The following is a 22,173-nucleotide window of genomic DNA, read 5'->3' as shown; positions in this document are numbered from 1 at the left end:
TTTTTATCCAAATGTTGGAAGGCTACTTCCAGTTTAATCATGCTGGTGTGTTAAACCTGCAGTCAGGCTGCCATGTCCCCAGCACAGAGGAGCAAGAGGGTGAGAGATATTGCGGTCAGACTTAGGGAGGGCCTGCCGGTGTTCCTGTGAAGCATGACATTTCTTGTTCTCAGTGTCTCCAGATCATAGGCTAGGAGGGAAACAGCCAAAGATAAGGCCCACAAGAAACTTCACGTTTACAGGAAAGAAGAACTATTTCTGCTTGCGACATGCCTTTTGCAGCTAATGACCTGTGTAAAGCAAAGGCCAGAAAAACACTGGGAGGACAGGATCTCTTGGCAACATTAGCATGGAGTTGCTTACAGAAAGGGAGGCAACTGCTCCAACTGGTTAACCTTTTCCTTTCTTGATGAGACCTCAGCTATGCATCTTCAAGCCAAGTTTTCTGTTGGATAGATACTGGATGTAGACAAGGAAAAGGGAAGTAAGTGTTAGCAAATGGCAAAATGTTACCACAGGGAAACTGGATCACAATACTCCTATTCATACACATCCTTGCCTCCTCATACATTTCAGGATCCAATTCCAAACTGTCCCCGTAGAGTCTGATTGTGCAAATTTCAAGAAGCCTATCATGAGGGCCTCTGCAGCCACACTGCCTGGGGAGCCCCAAGAGGCAGGATGCAATGGCTTTGCTTTGGCCTGGTTATCAACTATATCACAAATCACTTAGTCTTGAATCAGTATCGCGGTTAACTGTTCAGAGGCACAGGACTGAGCTTTATTAGATAGATCTGTAACATCAGGACCAATGAGCTCAACTGGCCACTGATTTCTTGTGGAGAAAATGTGTCTTTCCCAAGTGACGTTTTTGCTGGGATCCCAGTATTCTTGACGTCTGCGAAAGACTCCAGCTGTTTGGAGTCTCCACCATGCCCACACTGGAATCTATTGTTGATCTCCTCCATCTCTGCTTCAGGCATTGTGCATTGTGGAAGATTTCACCCTCTCTGATTTCTCTTTAATACCACCTACTTCCAGGACAACTTGGAAGCTCTACAGTTCTCAGCCAGGCTCCCTTCCAGACTGAGGGGTTCAGGTGGCTTCATTTGCTCCATTTCTGCGCAAGAGTCAGTTTTCTTCTGACCCCATGTAACAGAAGTGGGACACACAGGAGATCAAGTCTCTGTTTCTTAGTGTAAGCGGGGGAATAGTCTCGCTATTGTGGGTAACTTTCCTGGCTTCTGCACTACCCCGGTGAAGTGGGCTAGCAAAAGGATCTGAGTCCTTGCTCCCACTTCCTTTTACCCAGTGGCCTCCCTGCCCTTGAGGATTCCCCTTCCACTCTCCTGTCTGGCAGAGTCCTCGTAACCCCAACAAGGCTGGGCCCAGGATTCCTGGGGGGCTCAACCCCCAGCCCTGCTGTGGTCACCTAGGACAGGGGCTAGGGTGTCCCCACTCCGGGGTACTCTCTCTACACTGGGCACTTCTCTGACCCACTGACCATTACATACAATTTAAAGCAAATGCAAGTTATTTAATCAACAATTAATTTTAAAAAGAATAAAGAAAAATGGGAAAGGTTAAAGAAAACACATCAACCCGCTCTGTACCAGGGAACATCACAAACAGTGTCTCTGGAATGTCAGGGCAGTTCACAGTCTGTTCCTTGTGAGTCCCAGGCCTTCTTCTCCAGCCCTGGCTGTGCTACAGGGATGCTGTGGGTTGGACACTTGCTCTGGTGGTGGCCACACGCTCTCAGGCTCTAAGTGGTAGGACCCTTTTTCCCAGTGTTGCCCCTGCCCTGTTAGGGTTATGATCCAAGCCTGGCCTGCAGAGCCTCTTGGCTGAGGCGTCTCCCTGTGCTGGGCCCGCTGCCCAGGGTCCCCCTCGCTCTCCCCAGCTGCTCACTGCACCCAGCTCCGGACTGCTCCAGCCCCAGCTCCACCACTCTGTCTCAGCACCGCTGCTGCTGCTCTGCCTCCAGCTCCCTGGGCTGCTTCTTTGGCCCCTCTGGCTCTGGTTGCTGCAGCTCTGCTCCCAGCACGGGATCTTCTCTGCAGGCTGCTTCTGTGACTCTGCTCCCAGCACTGACCTGCTTTGTGGGCTGCTTTTCTGGCCCCTCTGGCTCTGGTTACTGCAGCTCTGCTCCCAGGGCAAGTCTGCTCTCTCTGGGCTGTGCCTCTGGCTTTGGGGCTGCAGCTCTGCTCCCAGGACAGGGTCTGCTCTCTCTGGGCTGCTCTTCTGGTCCCTCTGGATCTGGCACAGCTCTGCTCCTTGGGCCCCTGCTTTCTCCTTAGCTCGGCCCCACTCTGTCTGACCCAGGCAAATCCATCTCACCCGGAGAATGGGTCCTCCCTGGCCTCCTGACTCTCTGATTAGCCTGCCCACCCTGTCATTCAGGCTGACCTGGAGCACTGGCCTCTCCCCATTGTTCCTGGCGACTGTCAGTCTCAGGGTCCTGGTTTCCTATAGACCCTTCCCCTTTTAGTACTGGGAGCTAGCCAACCAAAACACCCCCACTGAATGTTGCTAAGGGGGCAACAGTCCCCTTACATTGGCAACAGTCACCTAACATGGACCAGACTTATGAATGGTTAATTCCCCCTGTCACATGGCAGGTGTAGGAATCCTCTGGCTCCAGTGGCTGCTGTTACAGTGACATTTAAAACCCAAATAAGCTCACAATTTGTTTTAAAAATCCAATTGCTTGAAACTCCACAGACCTGCAGCAAACAACAGAGACACTTGGGCATTCTATTTCAGTTCCCTCTTTTCTCACTGCCGCTGGCTAGAACCAGGCAGTTTGAGATGCCTCCTCTTCTCAGCACGCAACACACAGAAGAGAGGGTTCTGTTGTGGGAAAGATGCCAGTGGACAGAACAACAGTTTGGGGGAAGAGGAGACATTTTTCAGTCTCTGCTCCCCGGGCAGCGTCAACTCCAGAAGTGTAAGCGGTACAGGGCACAACACACACAGGGAGTCACCAGAAACCCTAACCCTGGTGCTTTTTGTAAAATCAACAGCAATGTTTACTAACGACTCTGGTGTCTGATCCCAGATTTACAAGGTTTAAGAATAAATTCTAGATGAAAAATGTAGGAACTTCAGTGGTCTGGAATGACTGATGTGAGTTCAGGACCAGCCTGTACCTCAATAGCAGGACACCATCACAGGGCCTAATAACATCAGCCACACTATCAGAGGCTTGTTCACCTGCACATCTACCAATGTGATATATGCCATCATGTGCCAGCAATGCCCCTCTGCCATGTACATTGGTCAAACTGGTCAGTCTCTACGTAAAAGAATAAATGGACACAAATCAGATGTCAAGAATTATAACATTCATAAACCAGTCGGAGAACACTTCAATTTCTCTGGTCACGCGATTACAGACATGAAAGTTGCGATATTACAACAGAAAAACTTCAAAACCAGACTCCAGCGAGAGACTGCTGAATTGGAATTCATTTGCAAATTGGATACAATTAACTTAGGCTTGAACAGAGACTGGGAGTGGCTAAGTCATTATGCAAGGTAACCTATTTCCCCTTGTTTTTTCCTACCCCCCCCCCCCCCCGCCCTTCCTCAGACCTTCTTGTTAAACCCTGGATTTATGCTGGAAATGGCCCACCTTGATTATCATACACATTGTAAGGAGAGTGATCACTTTAGATAAGCTATTACCAGCAGGAGAATGGGGTGGGGGGAGAGAAAACCCTTTGTAGTGATAAACACCCATTTTTTCATGGTTTGTATGTATAAAAACATCTTCTGTATCTTCCACAGTATGCATCCGATGAAGTGAGCTGTAGCTCACGAAAGCTTATGCTCAAATAAACTGGTTAGTCTCTAAGGTGCCACAAGTACTCCTTTTCTTTTTGCTCAATAGCAGGGTTTGCTCACAGGGGGTTCCCTGTTACCGAGAATGGCAATTCCTGCAACTCTACATCCAAGCTATTTCGAAGGCCAGGGTGCTCAGATTCTCTGGTAATGAATGGCAGCTGAAGGGTCTGAGTGGATCAGAAGACAGATTCCCAGCTTTGATTTGGGGTTGGGTCCAGCTCTAGCACTCTTAGGCCCTTGATAGAAGGGTGAGGCTTGAAATTGGAGGCATTGACACCCTCACTAGACAGCAACGGAGTCTTACGGCTGAACATTGTTTTATTGAATTCTAAAGAAAAGAAGAACCAGAGAGAAGTTGTTTAAAATACTGCACTGATGTTATAAAATGTTCTATATTTTGTAAATAAAAACTTTATGCTAAAAATATTTCCCCAATGAGTGCTTTCTCCTAAACTAGAACTGTCTGGGCAGCTCCAGGAGATGACTGTCCATGAGGACTACTGGCCATGGGGACTTGCTGCACAAGTGCTCCCTGGCCTGCCAGCTGAGCAAGGGAGAGCACACAGAGCATCATGGGATGGAGACAGGTGTGCAGTTGCTCCACCTACTTCCCATCTGCACTAGCTCTGCTGCTCTTTGAACTGAGCCCATCAGGATGCAAGTGTTCCCAAGACTTCCCCTACACTGGGGCAGTCATGCTGGTCCTGGGAATCTGGTGAAACTTTCACAGCACTTTGGTCTCTGCAAAGGTGTGATGGGGTGTTCTCTCCACACCCCAGCACTGAAGGGGTTAAGGTGACAAGAGAGGCCAATTAGCCATATGCTGCTCTTGCTGGGCAGGAACATAGCCTAGGAGTTGAGGTTGGGGGGCCTGCAGGAACGTAAGCCTGCAGTCACACTCCCTGATACAAGGGGGAGAGTAGGAGCCTGACAAAGGCAGTGTAGGAAGCTGTCCAGGGAAGGAGCAGTGAAGTCCAAGAGAGCATAGACCTCAACTGCTGGTTTGAGGGTCCCTGGACTGGAATCCGGAGTTGAGGGTGGGCCTGGTTCCCCTACCAGCCACTGCAGGAGTGGCACAGTCAGCCCAGTGGATATGGAGACTGCATGAGACTTTGTGGAAAGAGACTGGTGAGACCCCGGAATGGGAGGATGAGTGTGATTTGGACGGAGGGCTAAGCCAAAAAGGAGAGGACTGCAGCTCCTCACTAGTGAGAGAGGGGCTGTGGAGGGAGTGACTGAGGCAATGGGCTAAGTGACCACAGGATGGGACGCAGAGAGTAGTGAGCTAATTCCCAGATGAGCCACGAGGAGGTGCTGCTGAGCAGTTAGTAGCAGACCCCGTTAAAGCAGGGAAGGGGAAGTTCACCCTTGTGCAGCAGGTAGGCAGAATTGCAGCATGGGTGGTGCAGAGTTGCTGTGCTGGTCCATGTGGTGAACCTTACCCAGAGCGCTATACAAGAGCTTCAGATGCCAGGACTGACCCTGGAAACACCTACATTCCCTAGTGAGGATGAAGGTTCCGGATGCTTAGGTCACCCTTCAAGTGGGAAGGAGATGGTCCTGCTGCAGGAAGGAGATGGTCAGCCATATTCTGCCCTCCTTTATACCCATTAAACCCCACTGGTGTTGAGGACTGTGCACTGGGTGTGACTGAGGGCAGGGTTTGCCTAGCATTCCAGGAGTCCCATGGGGGCAAGGCAACATTCACTGCTTTAAGGCTGAGTTCTCTGCAAAATGCCCTTTGTACAAAAGACAAAAAAAAGATGGGTGGTTTGACCACTTGCTAACCAGAAATGACCCATCAGCTGCAAGCCCCATGGCCCAGACAGCTTCCCCTGCAGTGCAGTGGCACAAAATATCTCACTCCCACTGCACCTCTCGTCTGTTCTGCACAGGCACTATGTGCAAAGGGAAGCGGAATATGGGAGCCAGGGAAGGAAAAAGATAAGGAGGTAGTTGGCCGCTGGAGGTGTATATGAAAAGTGGAGTGGGAAGAGCAAGGTTGAACATCGCAGTCACGTGGGGATTAAACACTCTAGTGACATGCTCTGTTGCAAATACCAAATATGTGTTGTCCCATCCCCTCCCCACCCTCCAGCTGCCCTAGCATTTTAACATTGTATCAAGGAAGGCATGAAGCACTACAGAAACACTGGAACCAAGGGGTGAGGAAAGGAGAGGAGAATGGGCACATGGATTGGGCCTCAATTCTGTAAGATGCTGAATATCCTCCACTTCCGTTGGCTCGGACAGGAGTGGCAGGTGCAGGATCAGGGCCGTGGTGAAGAGAAACCTGATGCTGAAATGGAAAACCAACCATCCAGACAAAACCAAAGCGAACAGGCAAGCCCCTTGTCTTTTTCCATCTGTACATCTCCTAAGTCCCAGTCTGGTGCTTTAACCACAGGCCACATTTCGCTCTGGGTTCAATGGGGCTGCTCCTGACCTTCTCTGGTGTGAGGGAGAGGAAAATCAGGCCCATTAGTCCCGGTGGAACACATGCTTCAGTTTTTACACTGACTTCTTAGGGTGTGCCTAAACTGTAGTCTTAGCCCCTGCTCCTACATGTGTTTTTGCTTAGCCCCTGACCATCCACTCACCAATCCCTCAAGCATGTGCTTGCCAGCACTTGGGACCTATGCTTGCTAGCATGGCTGGGGGTATGAGTTACGGCAGCAGCTGTGCTTTTGCTCAGCTGAAACCTGCCCACTTTGCAGGCAAGATCACTGAGTGCTGAGATCCTCCTATGCTCTTCACACAACTTCCCCAAAGGGACAGACAAGTTCTCCCACAATTGGCACAGGTGACAGGAAAAGAATCCTAGAGCATCTCAGCACAAAGAACCATGGCATATGCCCATGAACACATACAGGCAAGCACAGAAACAGTGAGGACACAGTAACACAGGTAAGGGATGTTGCAGCCAGGCTAGGCTAACCTGCGTGCCCAGATCCAGGTGCCAATCACTCGGACTAACTATGCACTGTGTAGATGTACTCTTGGCTCTCCGTCTGAAATACGGAGATAATGCTTCCCATCTCCCACCCTTTGTCTGGCCTGTGAGCTCTTCAGGGCAAGGTTTCTGTGCAGTGCTGAGCAAAATGGGGCCCTGATCTCAAATGGCACATTTAGGAGCTACTGGAATACAAATAACAATAATTTGATTTTCCCCATGATCGGAAAAGAAACCTGCCTTTTACTTGATTCCTTCTTCGTTGGTGCCCCAGCATGACTGACGATGCCAGCATAGCTCCAGTGACAGTGCTGAGACCCCGTCCCGCAAACTGTTCTGTGTGAGTGGGCCTTACAAGGTGTATCTGTGCAAAGCCACAATGGATGGGATGCTTCTGCACAGAGTGGTTTGCAGGACTAGGGCCTAGCTGGGGCTGCCGAATCAACAGTAACAGCAGAAGTAAACATTGGTTTGTGTAGGTCCTAGGGTAGGTCTATACTACCTGCCAAATCGGCCGGCAGCAATTGATCCAGCGGGGGTTGATTTATCGTGTCTAGTCTAGACATGATAAATCGACCCCCGAGCGCTCTCTCCTGGACTCTTGCACTCCAGGGCCATGAGAGGTGCAGGCAGCGTCGAGGGGGGAGCGACAGCAGCCGACTCACCACAGTGAAGACACCGCGGTGAGTACGTCGACTTCAGCTACGTTATTCATGTAGATCGATCCCCTGCTCCCCCAGTGTAGACCAGGCCCCAGATAAACACTGGCTCCCCCAGCTGCCCTTATTCCTTGAGGGAGAAGTGGTGGACATTTCTAAACTAAATGTTGTGAATCTGGTGAACGTCCATTTAGCCCCAGTTTAAAGGTTGCACTTTGGTCGAAATTACTCCAGTATTTGTGCTTCTCACAAGCTTTGACCTCACAACTGAAGTTTTCAAAAGCCACTGCCTGTTATTTGGCACGGCTGCAAACAGTGGAGGACGTCATTTACTACACAGGTAGGGCCTGAATCAAGTGAGTCTCTCCATTGCTTCCGATGGGCTTTGGAGCAGGCTCTTGTTGCCATGGTCTATTTATCATGAAGCCTCCTGGTTTCTAACATCAGAATATTAAGATTAAGCAGCAACCATCTGGCAGTACAAAGAGAACACTATAAGTGGCTCCATCACATCACTGAAGGGTGCTATCTGCTGTTGCATAAGGCTTCCCAGTTCATTGCAGAAATGGGTGCTTGCTCACTTCTCTACCCACTTTCTCACAAGCTTTCAGCACCAGCTTCTATCTTGCACACTGCTGCTTTAATCACCCTGAGAGAAATCCCCTCCTCCCCCCAACTACGGGACCACACACTAGGTGGTACTTAATCCTTAAGTGAGGCTTGTAGTGTGTTGGCCTTGTGTGATGGTCCACAGCACAGGGCCTAATTTCACTTGCTGGGCTTAAAATACAAGATGAGTTTAGAAAAGCATCTCCCAAATCACGTCAAGATTCTCCTGTTTTGCCCCTGCCCATGCAAATGACTGGAGCAAACAGAGGGGGGGAGAAATGCTGGTTTGAACCCCAGAGTGCATTTTGATTCAATGGCATTAATGACCCTGTTTCTGTGAGGGCTAAAGTTCTACGCTGAAAAAAAAAAGAGGGGGGGGGATTTTCAGCTCTAATGCGTAACTCTTTGCTGGAAACAGGACTTACAGAACCAACATGGTGCAAACTATGGATTTGCAGGCCATGGATTATGTGCTGCATTATTTCAAACAGCAATTACCTTTGAGACTCTCATACTGTTTGCAGAGAACTTTGCAAACAGGATTGTAGCAAGGCGGGACTCACCGGCGCCACGCCTCTTGTCGGTAGTCCTGGGAATTAGCTCTGCTGCCCCAGAGCGCCCTCTGCATGCCGGTGTCTCACCTGCCACTGACCCCCGTGTCCCTCCCAGACCCTGGTGTACCTCTACAGCAGAGTTCTACCCCCTGCAGTAACCCCACAGCTCTGGGTCTCCCCTCCCCAGGGAACCCCCAACCCTCTATCCCCACCTCGCCTCAGTCTATGGCTACTGCCAGTCACCATCTAGCCCCCGCTCGCTGGGGCAGACTGCAGTGTATAAGCCATTCATCATTGGTAAAGGGGGGTTTGGACCTGCTGCCTTTGCCTAACCCCTGGGCTGCAGCCTCTGCAACCCCAGTACCTGGTTTGGCCTTTGACAAGGCCTGCAGCCTGGGGAGTTGCCAGGCGGGAGCTCCTCTCGCCTTTCAGGGCCAGAGCAGGTGACCACCCCACTACAAGGATAAAAGATGATTTTTGTCAAATAAATTATTCACTGTAAATTATTTACTAATGACAAAGCTTGCTTTTCTCTGGGTACCTTTATGGGCCACCTCACCACAGGATGTGAGCACCTCACAGTCATTAATTAATTTATCCTCATAACATCAGGAAGGCAGGGAAGTGCTATCCCCACTTTACAGAGGGGAGATTGAGGCTCAGCGCTTAAGGCCCAGGTTGTCAAAGGTATTTCGGTTCCTAACTTCCATTGAAATCAGCGGAAGTTAGGAGCCTAAATTCCTTTGTGAATCTGGGTCTAAGTGATTTGCCCAAGGTAACAGAGGGAGTCTGGGGCACAGCTGAAACCAAATCATCTGGCTCCTACTTCAGGAGCTTAGCCCCAGAGGTTCTCAACCTGGGGGTTGAGAACAGGGGTCAAGAGGTTTGCAGCTAGATGGAAGGGGATCCTGGCTAGATGGGAGAAGATTCCAAGGTGATCTTGGTATGGAAAATGGTGTTCCAGTAGGTAAACAGCTAACCCCCCTCCTTAACATAAAGCCCCCCCTTTCAGTGAGTGGTGAGAGGAGGAGGAGGGAGTTCAGCACTTACACAGGAGCCTCCCTAGTTTCTGGACTGCAGTTCTTCTTTCCCACATTCGTTTAACACAAACCTAGTTTCCAGGGGCCTGATCCTGAATCACTTATTAAAGCAAAACTCTGTCGGAAAAGCCAGTGGGAGTGTAGCCGGAACGAAGAGCTCAGGCTCAGGTCCTACTGTGTGTTAGCATTTGGCAATCCTGAGTTTCACAAAGCAGCATCGCACACTGGAGCAGACCGCAAGTGCAGTGTCAAAGTCCAATTCCATACAGCTAATTCAATAAGTCACAGATACCATTACTTCATAAGGCAGAGAGACTCCGAAGTTATTAGGGGAATTGGGAGTGGGGGGAGGAAAAGTTGAAATGGAGAAGGGAGAGAGACAGGGAGGGTGGGGGGGGGGGGGAGCTAAGACAAGCAGCAGAACAAAACATCCCATAAATCATGAGAAGCTGCTGAAATACCAGAACAAATGACCCCATAGCTTGGCCATTGTTCCTGTGTGGTGGCTTAAAGCGCTCCCAGTCGAGACAAAGTGCCTCCAGGTTTGTTTCAACACTGTGCCTGCCCCATTCAGAGCACTGCATGAGATTCTGGGGAAGGCCTATGTGGTTTAGGAATAGTGGCTGAGATTTGCAAAGCCGCCTACGGGAACTGGACACTCCATTCCCATTAATTTAGTGGGCTTTGGGCATCCTCAGCTCTAAGCCTGCTTTGAAAATCTCATGTGACAGGAACACTCTCACTAGTCACAGGTTTGACCAAAGCACCTGCACATACCCCAGACCCACACATATGTCCCCCACCCCCTCTTTAATTATCAAGGGCTGTTCTTTTCCCCCCACACTCTAGTTATTTTTTCCTCTCTTTGGCTAAGGTCTTCTTAGGAGCTTGAAAATTAAACAGGCCTAAATCTCATCTCACTTAACCTCATGTAAATCAGGAGTACTAGGATATGACAATGAAAACACACTGGTCACTTCCATGTTAAGTGCGAATCATTTTCACATTCTGGTTCTCATGCCTCAGCCCAAATCTGCAATTGTGGAGGTCACATACCGCAAGGGAATACTTAAACCCAAAGAGAAAGTCTACAGCATTACAAAATTTGAAACTGCATCATAAAAACATTTCCATTAAAAGCGTTTTGCTTTTTAACCAGACCTAAAATGTGGGCTTGAGCAATCTGCCAATAATAATGCAATGACACCTGGCTCCTCTGTGGTGCCTGGAAAGGGGCTGGTACTGCAGAGACACACTGCCCCAACCTGGAGCGCCGGGACGCACCTTGCCAAAAGAAGGTACGGTATCTCTAAGGGCTCTACTGCAGAGGGAGCACCCTTTTTAGGGCCTACCCACACTACAATGTTCAGGGTCAGCTATACTTGCCAGAGGCTAGTGCTTTTGTGGATGCTAATCCTGCACAGTCCTTGTGCTCAGGGGAATGCATGATCAGCACGTCTACCTGGTCTCTGTGTAGGGGCATAAAGGGGAAACCTTCTTGCCTCTTTTCCCCAGCCATACAGGGGCAGGCACAATCCAACCCTCAATAAGCTTCAACGTCTAGGTTTCCTTATTAGCCTCATTTTACAAATAGGGGGAACTGAGGAACAGAGATTAAGTGATTTACCAATGCACAGCCAGGAACTGAACCCAAACATCCTCTCATCAGTGATCCTTTAACTGCTTGCAATGGACTGCCAAAATGCAGAGCAGAGATACATGGGAAAGTGTGGAATGTACAGTATTTTTACTAAAATAGCTTAGAATAAGTTAGTCTCATGATACATTACAGTGAGGCTCCCCAATGTGAAAAACGTGAGAAAGAAGTGCAGAGAAGGGGGGAGTGATTAGAAAAAAAGAACATAAACGAAGGGAAAGAAACAAATTGGGGAGATATGCAAAACAACCAGAGGTAAAGGGGCAGGAAAGGAAAAGTAGAGAGGGAAGAGAAGCAGAAAGAACCCGAGGTTAAAGAAAGAAAAAACAGAAAAGGAGAGAGTGAATTAATGAAAGATGAACCAAATCAAATGGAACTGAAAGATACAAGCCCGGAGCATGAAAAAAAGAAGCATCGAAGGAGATGGAATCTGAGACAAAGGCACTAGAATTTCTGATGAAGTCCCTTGCAAGAGGGTGTTAAAGGGACAAGCTGAACACAGACTTTATTATGGATTAAAAGCTGCTTAAGAGATGATGTAAAATAGAGAAATAACTGATCATTTCTAAGTATGCAAAAAGTTAAAGGTGATCTGTGGCAAAGGGATAAAATTGGTTTGTGGGAAGATTTCTGCTTGTTTTTTTTTAACCTTAGAAATACCAAGAATGTCAAATTTTGTCATCTCCGGTTTGCTAGAGGACTCAATGAAGGTGTTAAAGATGGGATGTTTATTTTCTCAGTCCTTACTTGAGTAGGAGAAGGTGCTGAATCTTTAACAACGAGACCTTTTCTCCCATGTGTTGCTTGGTCACTGAAGTTAAACAGGTATTACAAACAAACAGAAATCAATACGTTATAAACAGTGTCACTGAAAATCCCTTCCTCTCTCAATTTCCTAGCTTGATTTCTCTTGGAACCTGTGATACCACAATCTTATAATTTCTCCACCTGCCCATACAATCTTTCAACACAACAGACCTGAATTTCTAATATAAGAAATAAGCAGGGAAAGAATAATTTTAAAAATAAAAACACTGTTCAGGCCTTCTTCATATATCCTACAAAAGCCACTATGTGGATATTCCACTCTCTGCATTTCCCCTCCCGCTGTACATCAGACTGCCCCACAACCAGCCTGGCCTCTGAAGCATTAAGGATTGGGATTTGCCATGAGCACGATCCCAGACGAGAAGGACCAATGGTCTGAGGCAGTATGGCATATTCATAGATCCCTAACAGAAGGGACTTTGTGGGACCAGCTTAAAAAAATAGCCTAAAAAAGTCTAATAATGAAGTACTTATATTAGTAAATAACATATGAATGAAATAAGTGTTTTCTCAATACTTCACTCCCCCCACCCTTTTTCTTACCAAGTAGAACATAGCAGGCATCGTGTAGTTACAGCTAAACTCAGGAGCAAAATCTTGTTTCACTTGCTTTTTAGAGTACATAAATATGTGCTGCTTAAATAAAGCGTGTACTGTGCCACAGGACCAACAGGGACCATTGATGTTTTGCATCTCATGGACACAGGGCAAGGGGAGCCAAGCAAGCTGGGTTCTAGACTCTCCTCAGACGCTGACTGCCTGTGTGATCTTGGGGGCTAATCACTGAGGGGCAGATATTTAAAGGTATTTAGGCACCTAATGGGATTTTCCAAAGCATCTAGGTGCCTAGCTCCTGTTGAAATCATTGAGTTTTGGAAACCTAAATTCCTTTGAAAAGCAGCATTTGGGTGCCTACTCTTTTGGGTGCTCAGCTTCTGACATTTAGGGCCTGATTTTCAGAGGAGCTAAATAACTGCGGCTCCTATTGTGGGTGTTCAGTAACTCGGAAAATCCAGCCCTAAATGGGCACTTCAAATCAGTGGGCCTCAAAATTTGAAAATTTTAGCTTCAGGCTCCTGGTGCCTCATTTTCCGCATCTAAAGAATGAGGAACACTTACACACCTGACAGAGTGCTGTGAGAGGTAATCAATGAATTGGATATGTACCAATATACGTATTATTATTTATGTTACCAGAACAAATAAGAGGCCTGGTCTTGGACCCCACTTGCTAGGACACGGACACGGACACACACACACACACCAAAAAGAGCCTGCAAGTTTGATTTACAAGTACACATTAGGTACTTTTACATAAAACTGAGGAATGTAAATGTACATGTCCAAGCACTGACAACATGGGTTCCAGTCCTGCAAAGACAACTGCAGACCTCCAGGTCCAACCAAAACCCCATTGTCTGGGGGAGCTAATGGAATGATGACATTACAAAGCCAAGCAAGTAAATGTCCCCTTTGCAGGGCCTGGCTTTAGCGTACAAAGTGTTACCTCCACATGTGGTCCACATTTTCGAATGGCAATCCACTCAGCTTGCAGATGTGCGTCCGTCCACAATATTGTGGATGTGAGCACCTGCACACACCCTTTTCCAGCACCAACCCCAATGCTTAGGTGATGGGTTTAAAATGCTATTATCTGCCAGTGCATGTTAGTGCTGAACAGTGTGCATGTGGGTGTCCGCACAGGCACGCTGCGGCTTTGAAAACTTGGCCATGTATGTTTGAAAGTAAATTAAATTCTCATACTGGAACAATATGCCTACTGCAGCTCCTGGATTTCCTACTGAACCAGAACAACAGCGGAAGGGGTAAGTAGAAGATCCAAACAATATCCCATGAAGACATTAAGATGCTTAGGGGCTCAGTTATGGCTCTGACTGTTACAGTATGCTTATGTATATATAGGCTTGGCAGAATTCAATTTTTAGGTTATAATTTTGACAGATAATATCAATGTTTATTTTTAAGCATTTTTTCTATTCTCAATTTAAATTTTTACAGTTGCACAAAATTGTGGGTTTTAAGCATTTTCCTCTATTTTTATTTATTTAAATTTTCAGTTGTGGGAAATTGGGAGGGGTGGGGGGGATCAGACAATTATTTAATGATAGCAGAGGTTGAGATTCAAAAAGTTAAAACTTTATAATAATTAAAACATAAAATGTCAACATCATGTCAAAACATACAAAGTCAATGTCCTTAAATCAAACTCTTAACAAGTTCTCAAGTATCATATTCCTTACTTTGCCTCTGTACATTTCAATTATTGATGGAAATATTTTTTGTCAATTTGTGTGTGTGAGGTGAAATCAACATTTACCAATAAAAATCTAATCATTCCAAGCTTATGCATAGGGTAGTATCTTTGAGACCTGTCAAGAAGTTCTTGATGAGAGAAGTCAGAATATGTGCAGGAAGGAATGAAGCCTGAATGTTGTGCTGTCTTAGTCCACTTTCTTTTGTACACTTGACTACTGAACACTAGAGCTAGGTGAAATTTTTTGGCCAAAATATTTTTTCGGCAAAAAATGCAGTTTCAGCAACACCGAAATGTTTTGCAGATTCGTGCCGGTTTTGCTGAATTGTTTCAGTCAAAACCCCCAAGCACCCCAAGATTTTGAAAAAAATCTGTTCTGTTTTGACATTTTTCTAAATGAAATGTTTCAATTTTTCAGTTCAAAATGACTTTTTGTTTTGAAACTTCCTTTAATTTGATTAAATACACACCCAAAACTATTTTAAAATGAGCAAAATTGACACAAAATATTTTGTTTGACCCAAACAATTTTTTGATTTTTGGATTTTCCGAACATTTTGAAAAATTTCTTGGGTTGACCCAAAACATTTCTTTCCTCCACCCCAGTGACTTGCAAGCCCCATTATTCACACTGCTTGACTGAACACTTGTGAATCTGGTCTCCCAAAAGAAGAGGAAGAAGCAAATTGCCCAGCTGCGATGCCTGAGGATGGGGTGCCTTGGAGTGGCATAGTACCTCATCTAGAGGCCTAGGAGAAGAACAAGAAGTGCAGCCCTTAACTACACCTTCACAAGTGAAGTTAGTGCTTTCCTACAGTATCACCAGCCTGACCCCGAGAGCTGGGTTTCCCCTGCCTAGAAATGGCCCACCTCGTGCTGCAGTGTGCTGCCAGCAGAGGTCAATGGCTACCTCCACCCCCTTTGCTCTGGCAATGCTGGGAGTCAGACTATGCCTGATCTCTATGGGTGTATTATGGTGGGTTGACAGGAAGTACTCTTAGCATACCTGTGCAGGGAGGAAGGTGTAAGTGAGCCACAGGTGTTGCAAACTGCTGGGTACAAACGTGAATGGGGGATGATTGTTACACTCCAGTGTACATCCAGGTTACATTCAGGCATTAGAACCCCCGACAGGTGGGATAACCTTAGAAAAATTACAAGGAGTCCAGTGGCACCTTAAAGACTAGCAGATTTATTTGGGCATAAGCTTTCGTGGGTAAAAAACCTACTTCTTCTGATGCATCTGAAGAAGTGGGTTTTTTACCCATGAAAGCTTATGCCCAAATAAATCTGTTAGTCTTTAAGGTGCCACCAGACTCCTTGTTGTTTTTGTGGATACAGACTAACATGGCTACCCCCTAATATTAGAAAAATTGTCATTCCGAGCCACAGATTGTCTATCCTTGGTCTCCAAAGTGGTTGTGTTTGGCAAGTTTTACCTAAAGGTGATTACTCCTCACTAAGGATTTGTTTCCAGGCTGCCTCACAAAACTCTGTGAAATATTATCATTTATTATTGCCAAACAAACATGAGACAGCTGGCTCCCCCCAGCACTGACAGCTGAAGCTGAAACATACTCCAGAGATAATATGGAAACTCGGTAAGAATTAAATGGTTAAAGGTGACCAGCAAAGGGGGATGGATGGGAATTGGGCTTGTGCCTTTTTTGCTTCTTTATGCTGGAAAAAGAAGGGCTGAACTGGGTTTTTTGTTTGTTTTTTGGGTTGCACATTAGAAATTTAGGTCTTGTCTAGTTTGGAAGATCCCATGGTGGTTGAAGGATGGAATGAGGACATCAGAAGAGCTATGAGAGTGAAAGCTGAGCAATTGGAAAGGAAAGGGATTTTTAGTCAGGTTGTTTAAAACTCAGTGGGTTTTGTTCATACCTATTTAACTTTGATGCCTAATTACCATTCTGGAGAAAGGCAGCCTATCTGAAGGATTCAACACCCTCACTCCTTCCATTAAGCAGTTAGAGCTTAGAATAAATGGCCCAGAATTCTCCAGCAAAAGCAGGGAAAAAACAGACTTGACATTCCTAAGGATTTTTTTTAAAGTTCTGATTTCTTTATCTAATCAAGAATAAAATAATAATAATAATAATAAAGGCACAATTCCCATTTTGAGAAAAATCCTTCCCTAATGCTGAGAGGATTGAGCTATGAGCAGGCTCCAAGATTATCTCATCAAGACACACAAACCATGGATAAATTATTTCCATCTCAAACAGGTGAGCAGTCTCAGAATAAAGCTGGCAGTTTAGCTCAAACTGGAGCAGTGCATGCAGAGTCTCAGGGGTGGAGGGGTGTCACACCTACAGAACACCACAATAAGAATATTTTGCACTGCTAGAGCACGTCACCCAACGATCTCAAAGCACTTTACAAAGGGAGGCAAGGATCATGACCCTCATTTTATAGGGGAGGAAATGAGGCACAGTGAAGTGAAGTCACTTACCTAGAGCAAGTCCATGGCAGAGCTAGGAATAGATCCCAAATCTCCTGACACCTTGCACCATGCTCTAACCATCAGACAACCCTGCCTCCTACAACCGCAGCCTGCTCCAGTTTATATACATTAGGTGGGTGGCTGGCTGACAAGGTGCCAGTTGCACTGATCCCCTGACAGCTGGTGAGGGAGGCTGGGTGGGGCCTGCATGTGGAATGAAGGGGTGGAAGCCGTGGGAGTCCCACGTGGCTTCAGCTTCCTGCTCCACCCCTCCAAAGCTCCTAAAGGAGGGAGAATGTAAAGGTGTCTAGAGGCTGTTCAAGCAAAAGACCTCCTTTGCCTGGTCTCCTGGCTTCTCTTTACCTTGAGCCAAAGGACTCGGCATTGGAGCCTGGATCCCTTTGTTTTGCAATAACACCGGGCAGCGAGTTTGTTTATTCACTCAGAACAAATAATCGTCTTAATTAAAAGTTTTTGCCGAAGCTGTATCCATCCCACATAGTTAGCGCTCATCATTTGCCTCCCACACACCTCCTGGAGCATGCTCCCTGCTCCCCCAGAGATACATTTATGGACTAGCAAACAGGAACCCAGTGCTGACTCCCAACCTTGCAAAGCTTCTTTTAGCCTCCCGAGTCCCCTCCGCCAACATGGGCAGAGAGCTGTCTTCCTTTGGCACCTTTAACCCTAACCATTCTCTGTGTTCCATCCTGGGAAGGAATAACAGCTTTCTGTGTCCTATACCACTTAACCCCTGAGGTCAACCTCTGCTTCACATGCTAAAGGGGCCTGTTGGGGGGGGTCTCTGTCACACACTACAGTGGCCTGTGGGGGGGTCCCCTGTGCCTCTCATGCTGGGAGGGGTCTATGATGGGTGGGTCCCCTCTGCCTCACACTGTGAAGGGTCTGTTAGGAGGTAGGGGGTCACCCCTGCCTCACATGCTGGAAGAGGCCAGTCATGGCATCCCCTCTGCCTCACATCACTGGGGAAGTGTCTGAGACCCCAGTGAGCTGCTCCAGCTCAGGCTGGGAGACAGCGGCTGCACCCCAGGCCTGTACTGCAAGTGTCTTTCACCATTCTCTCTGGTAGAGGGTAGCTTCCAGTGCTGGGAGTAGGAGTGCGAATGGGTAGCCTCCTAGTACCCTTTCTGTACACCCCCGACGTCACTCAGCACTAACCGACAACAGCAACTGTGGTGGGGCTCAGACAACCCCAAAGAGCTCCCTACTCTGCGGGGATCTCAGCAGAAAGCTGAGGGCTGGGGTCCAAAGCTTCTTTCCTCTCAGCCCTGCCCTGAAGCTCTTACCATTCAATGCTCAGAGACCTGGGACGGATTGCAGGCAGCTCAGCTGAGGCATACTCAGCTTTCCTCCTCTTCTCCTGCTTCTGCTTAACTGACAAGCGATGGGCAAACTTAGAGAGGCTGCTCTCCGACCTGGGGAGGGGGAAAGGAGAGGTGTTAACTTCGCTGCAGCACCGTAGGGACCAGAGGCAGGTTCAGGGCAAGGCAGAGGGATGCTCATAGGAGGCAGGAGTGAAGCAGCAGGAGGCTCAGAGGGGTAGGTATGAAGCAGCAACAGTTTTAGAATTGATTTAGCCGGACAAATTCTATTGTTTGCATCTGCACAGCTCTGCTGATGCTAGCAGTATTGCATGGATATAATGGAGCAGCAGGTCTTGGCTCCGTAGCATTAGGCATGATTCTATCCACCTGGATACAAACAGAGTAAGAGCTGTTCTTTTCTTCCCTAATCAGTGAAAGAGAATGTGTTACTGAGCCCTGTCTGGAGCAGAATGCAGTTAGCTAAATCAGAGAACAAGAGCATGTGAGCAAGATGCACCCCTATCTGCAGAGCAATTGCTGCTCAACAGCTGAGAAATCCTTCTTGCCATGGCGAATCTGCAACCCCGACAACATGAGGTTCTAACTTCTCATCGGCTGCAGCTTCCTGCTCAAGCAGAAATAAAACAACCCTGTAAGGTGTGAATGTTTTGCTTCAATGTCGATCCGGAGAGTTCCTGTGATGGGAAAGGCAGTAGCAAATGGATGGAAACTGGCTGCTCTGGGCTCCCCGCCTGCTGCTTGTCTCACTGCTTGGCAAGATGGTCAGCACAAGCCAGAGACGCAGCAGCCTCCACGGAGAGAAGCAAAGGCAGCTGGGAATGGCACACGTGAAACTTCTGTCACAACCACACTTCCATTCACAAAAAGCCCAGAGCACTTGCACATCCCCAGCCTGGGATTGGAAACACTGAGCAGCTTTCATTCTGGGGGTTGATCTGGAAATAAACCCACTGGGGAGACATTTTGGAACAGCAAATAGAACTCATATGTCTGCGCATAAGTTCAAATGTCAGGTCTTTTTACTGACCACACCTCTTTCCCGCATGGATGGAAAGCAACAGGCCAGGGTGGCAGCCACTGAGCAATTTTAGAGAACGGCCCCTCGGAGGATCCATAACCAAGATGTGACTGCATCCCCTTTGCTAGATTACAGTCCCCAGGAGCCTCCAACACTGAGACACCCCTGCATCCCCTCTGCTACGTTACTAGCCCTTAAACAGGCCCTCAGGAATCTGCAGTACTGAGAAAACCGTGTCCCCACTGCTACGTTACAGCCCCCAGGAACCTCTGGCACCGAGACACCCCTGCACCCCCTCTGCTCTGTTACAGCCCCCAGAAACCTCTGGCACCGAGACCCCTGCGTCCCCTCTGCTACTTTACAGCCTCCAGGAATCCCCAGCACTGAGACACCCCTGCATTGCTGCTACTATATTGCATCATAGAATCATAGAAGATTAGGATTGGAAGAGACCTCAGGAGGTCATCTAGTCCAATCCCCTGCTCAAAGCAGGACCAACCCCAACTAAATCATCCCAGCCAGGGCTTTGTCAAGCTGGGCCTTAGAAACCTCTAAGGATGGAGATTCCACCACCTCCCTAGGTAACCCATTCCGGTGCTTCACCACCCTCCTAGTGAAATAGTGTTTCCTAATATCCAACCTAAACCTCCCCCACTGCAACTTGAGACCATTGCTCCATGTTCTGTCATCTCCCACCACTGAGAACAGCCGAGCTCCATCCTCTTTGGAACCCCCCTTCAGGTAATTGAAGGCTGCTATCAAATCCCCCCTCACTCTTCTCTTCTGCAGACTAAACAAGCCCAGTTCCCTCAGCCTGTCCTCGTAAGTCATGTGCCACAGCCCCCTGATCATTTTCATTGTCCTCCGCTGGACTCTCTCCAATTTATCCACATCCTTGCTGTAGTGTGGGGCCCAAAACTGGACGCAACACTCCAGAGGTGGCCTTACCAGTGCCAAATAGAGGGGAATAATCACCTCCCCTCGATCTGCTGGCAATGCATTACATTACTCTGGGAACCTCCAGCCCTGAGACATAACTGCATCCCCTCTGCTATGCTACAGCCCTCCTGAACCTCCAGCACCAAGCCCCTACACTCCTCTTGATCCAAAAGAAGACAAGAATGAGTGAAAACCCTCAGCCCTACCTCAGGCTGAGTTGCAGTTCACTTCTTCAGAGTGGACTCCTCTGCATGGTTCCATGGCACTGCTCCCTGAAGCAGTGCCCAGGCGGGAAGAAGCCAGGAAAGCCAGAGTGAGGTGCTGAAATGGGATGGTGGACCTTGCCCAATGAGAGCAGTGATCATGTCAGAAGCAGCATCAGCAGGCTTCCCAGAGGGGTCCCACAAGTCTTCCTCAGCTGCTGGTAGCCACTGCCAGCCTGAGCTATTTCCTCTGTGTTTTACTCCGTTTTGTTTTAAATCCTCATTGTGACGTTGCACTCTATATTATTTTATGAAAATATGCTAATGAGTATGAATATAATGTAACTGTAATATGCTTCATGCAAAAGGTCTCTTGTAAGGTATCATTACAAAGCTTATAATCTACTGAGTGTGGTCATCCTATTTGTATAAATGTATCACTCTTGTATCTGAAACTTGAAATATAACTCTGAGGGCCTATTGTAATTATGCAAAGTGTGGGCCATTAATGGTGGTTTGGAATCTTGATGGTTCCCATCAGCCAGGACAATTGACTGTGGATGGCTCTGTTTGCAGGCAGGCCTTCCTGTGAGTCAGGCTGGGAGGAATGGAGGCTTGGGGGGGGTCTCACAGGACATGTGACCAGGTCACCTGGTACTGAAATCCATCTTAAACCTGGTGCTTTTCCATTTAGAAGTGGGGGGTGGGGACCCAGAGAGACAAGGGATTCCCGCCTTGTGCCAAAGCCATATAAGGGGCTGGAGCAGAACCAAGTGGGCTGTAGTCATGAGAAATCCCCTAGCTACCACCTGAGCTGGAACAAGGGCTGTGCCAGGGGGAAAGATTGTGCCCAGACTAGGAAGGTGTGCAGTCTGTGAAAGAAACGTACTGGAACACCTCTGAGGGTGAGGTTTTATCTGTATTCAGTTTTCTTACTGTATTAGGCATAGACTTGTGTGTTTGGTTTTATTTTGCTTGGTAATTCACTTTGTTCTGTCTGTTACTACTTGGAACCACTTAAATCCTACTGTCTGTATTTAATAAAATCACTTTTTACTTGTTAATTAACCCAGAGTATGGAAAGCAGGGGCAGAAGTAGTCTTGGTACATCAGTTCGCAGCCCCAAGAGGGTTTCTGTGATCCAGCCTGTCACACTCGTCTGCTCTGAAACAGGACTTTCCCCAAACAGCATCACCAAACCCACCAGACCTGCACATGCAGAATCTCCGCCACTGACTTTTGTGACTCAGATTTGATGCTTATCCTTTCTGTTAGACCCCCTCAAAATAAAAAAGCTGCTGCAATCTAGTTCTGCTTGCACATCATGAAGGTCATTCTTAAATAAATTCAGCCACTGGTTACCTCTGTGCCACTCTATCTTCCATGGAGCTGCATTGGTATAAACTGAGGACAGAATCTGAGGATTCTGGGGCTCTATAGGTGTAGCTCAGGGTAGAATTTGTCCTGCAGAACTTTTATTACTGGTGACCACTGACGAAGCACAAGCCAGAAAAGACCCACGTTGGCTTTCAGATCCCAAGTTCAGCTTGCAGGACTGGCAGTGCCTAGCACCCCAGCCAAACCCTCCACCCTTCCTTCTTGTAAACTGAGCATCAAGCAACAGCATTTGACATTTAAAACCCTAAAATGTACTGCTGTCATTATTAGTGCTTAGTGATACCAGGGCCCCACTGCACCTGGTATGCACATTGCAAGAGACAGTCCCTGCCCTGATGAACTTACAATCTAAACAGACAAAGCAGAGCAAGAAGAGCCAGGGGTACAGAACTGAAG

The 22,173-nt window shown here is 47.5% G+C and overlaps 1 protein-coding gene across 11 annotated transcripts in view; it reads right to left on the bottom strand.

Annotated features, from left to right (window-relative positions):
- Nucleotides 1-22,173, bottom strand: part of LOC125644432 (ankyrin repeat and fibronectin type-III domain-containing protein 1-like) — a 575,682-nt gene that overhangs the window by 63,300 nt on the left and 490,209 nt on the right. For 8 of the 11 annotated variants that reach the window (XM_048868393.2, XM_075132890.1, XM_048868389.2 and 5 more), the window contains one exon: nucleotides 18,181-18,309. The exons of the other annotated variants lie outside the window; for them this stretch is intronic. In XM_048868393.2, the coding sequence (XP_048724350.1) occupies nucleotides 18,181-18,309 (129 nt within the window). The remainder of the gene's footprint in view (nucleotides 1-18,180; nucleotides 18,310-22,173) is intronic. 11 annotated transcript variants of the gene reach the window in all.

This window comes from Caretta caretta, chromosome 10 (genome assembly GCF_965140235.1).
Source record: "Caretta caretta isolate rCarCar2 chromosome 10, rCarCar1.hap1, whole genome shotgun sequence".
NCBI classification, from domain to species: domain Eukaryota; kingdom Metazoa; phylum Chordata; order Testudines; family Cheloniidae; genus Caretta; species Caretta caretta.
The sequence above is the reverse complement of the archived record's forward strand: the minus strand, read 5'-3'. Positions and strand labels throughout refer to the sequence as shown.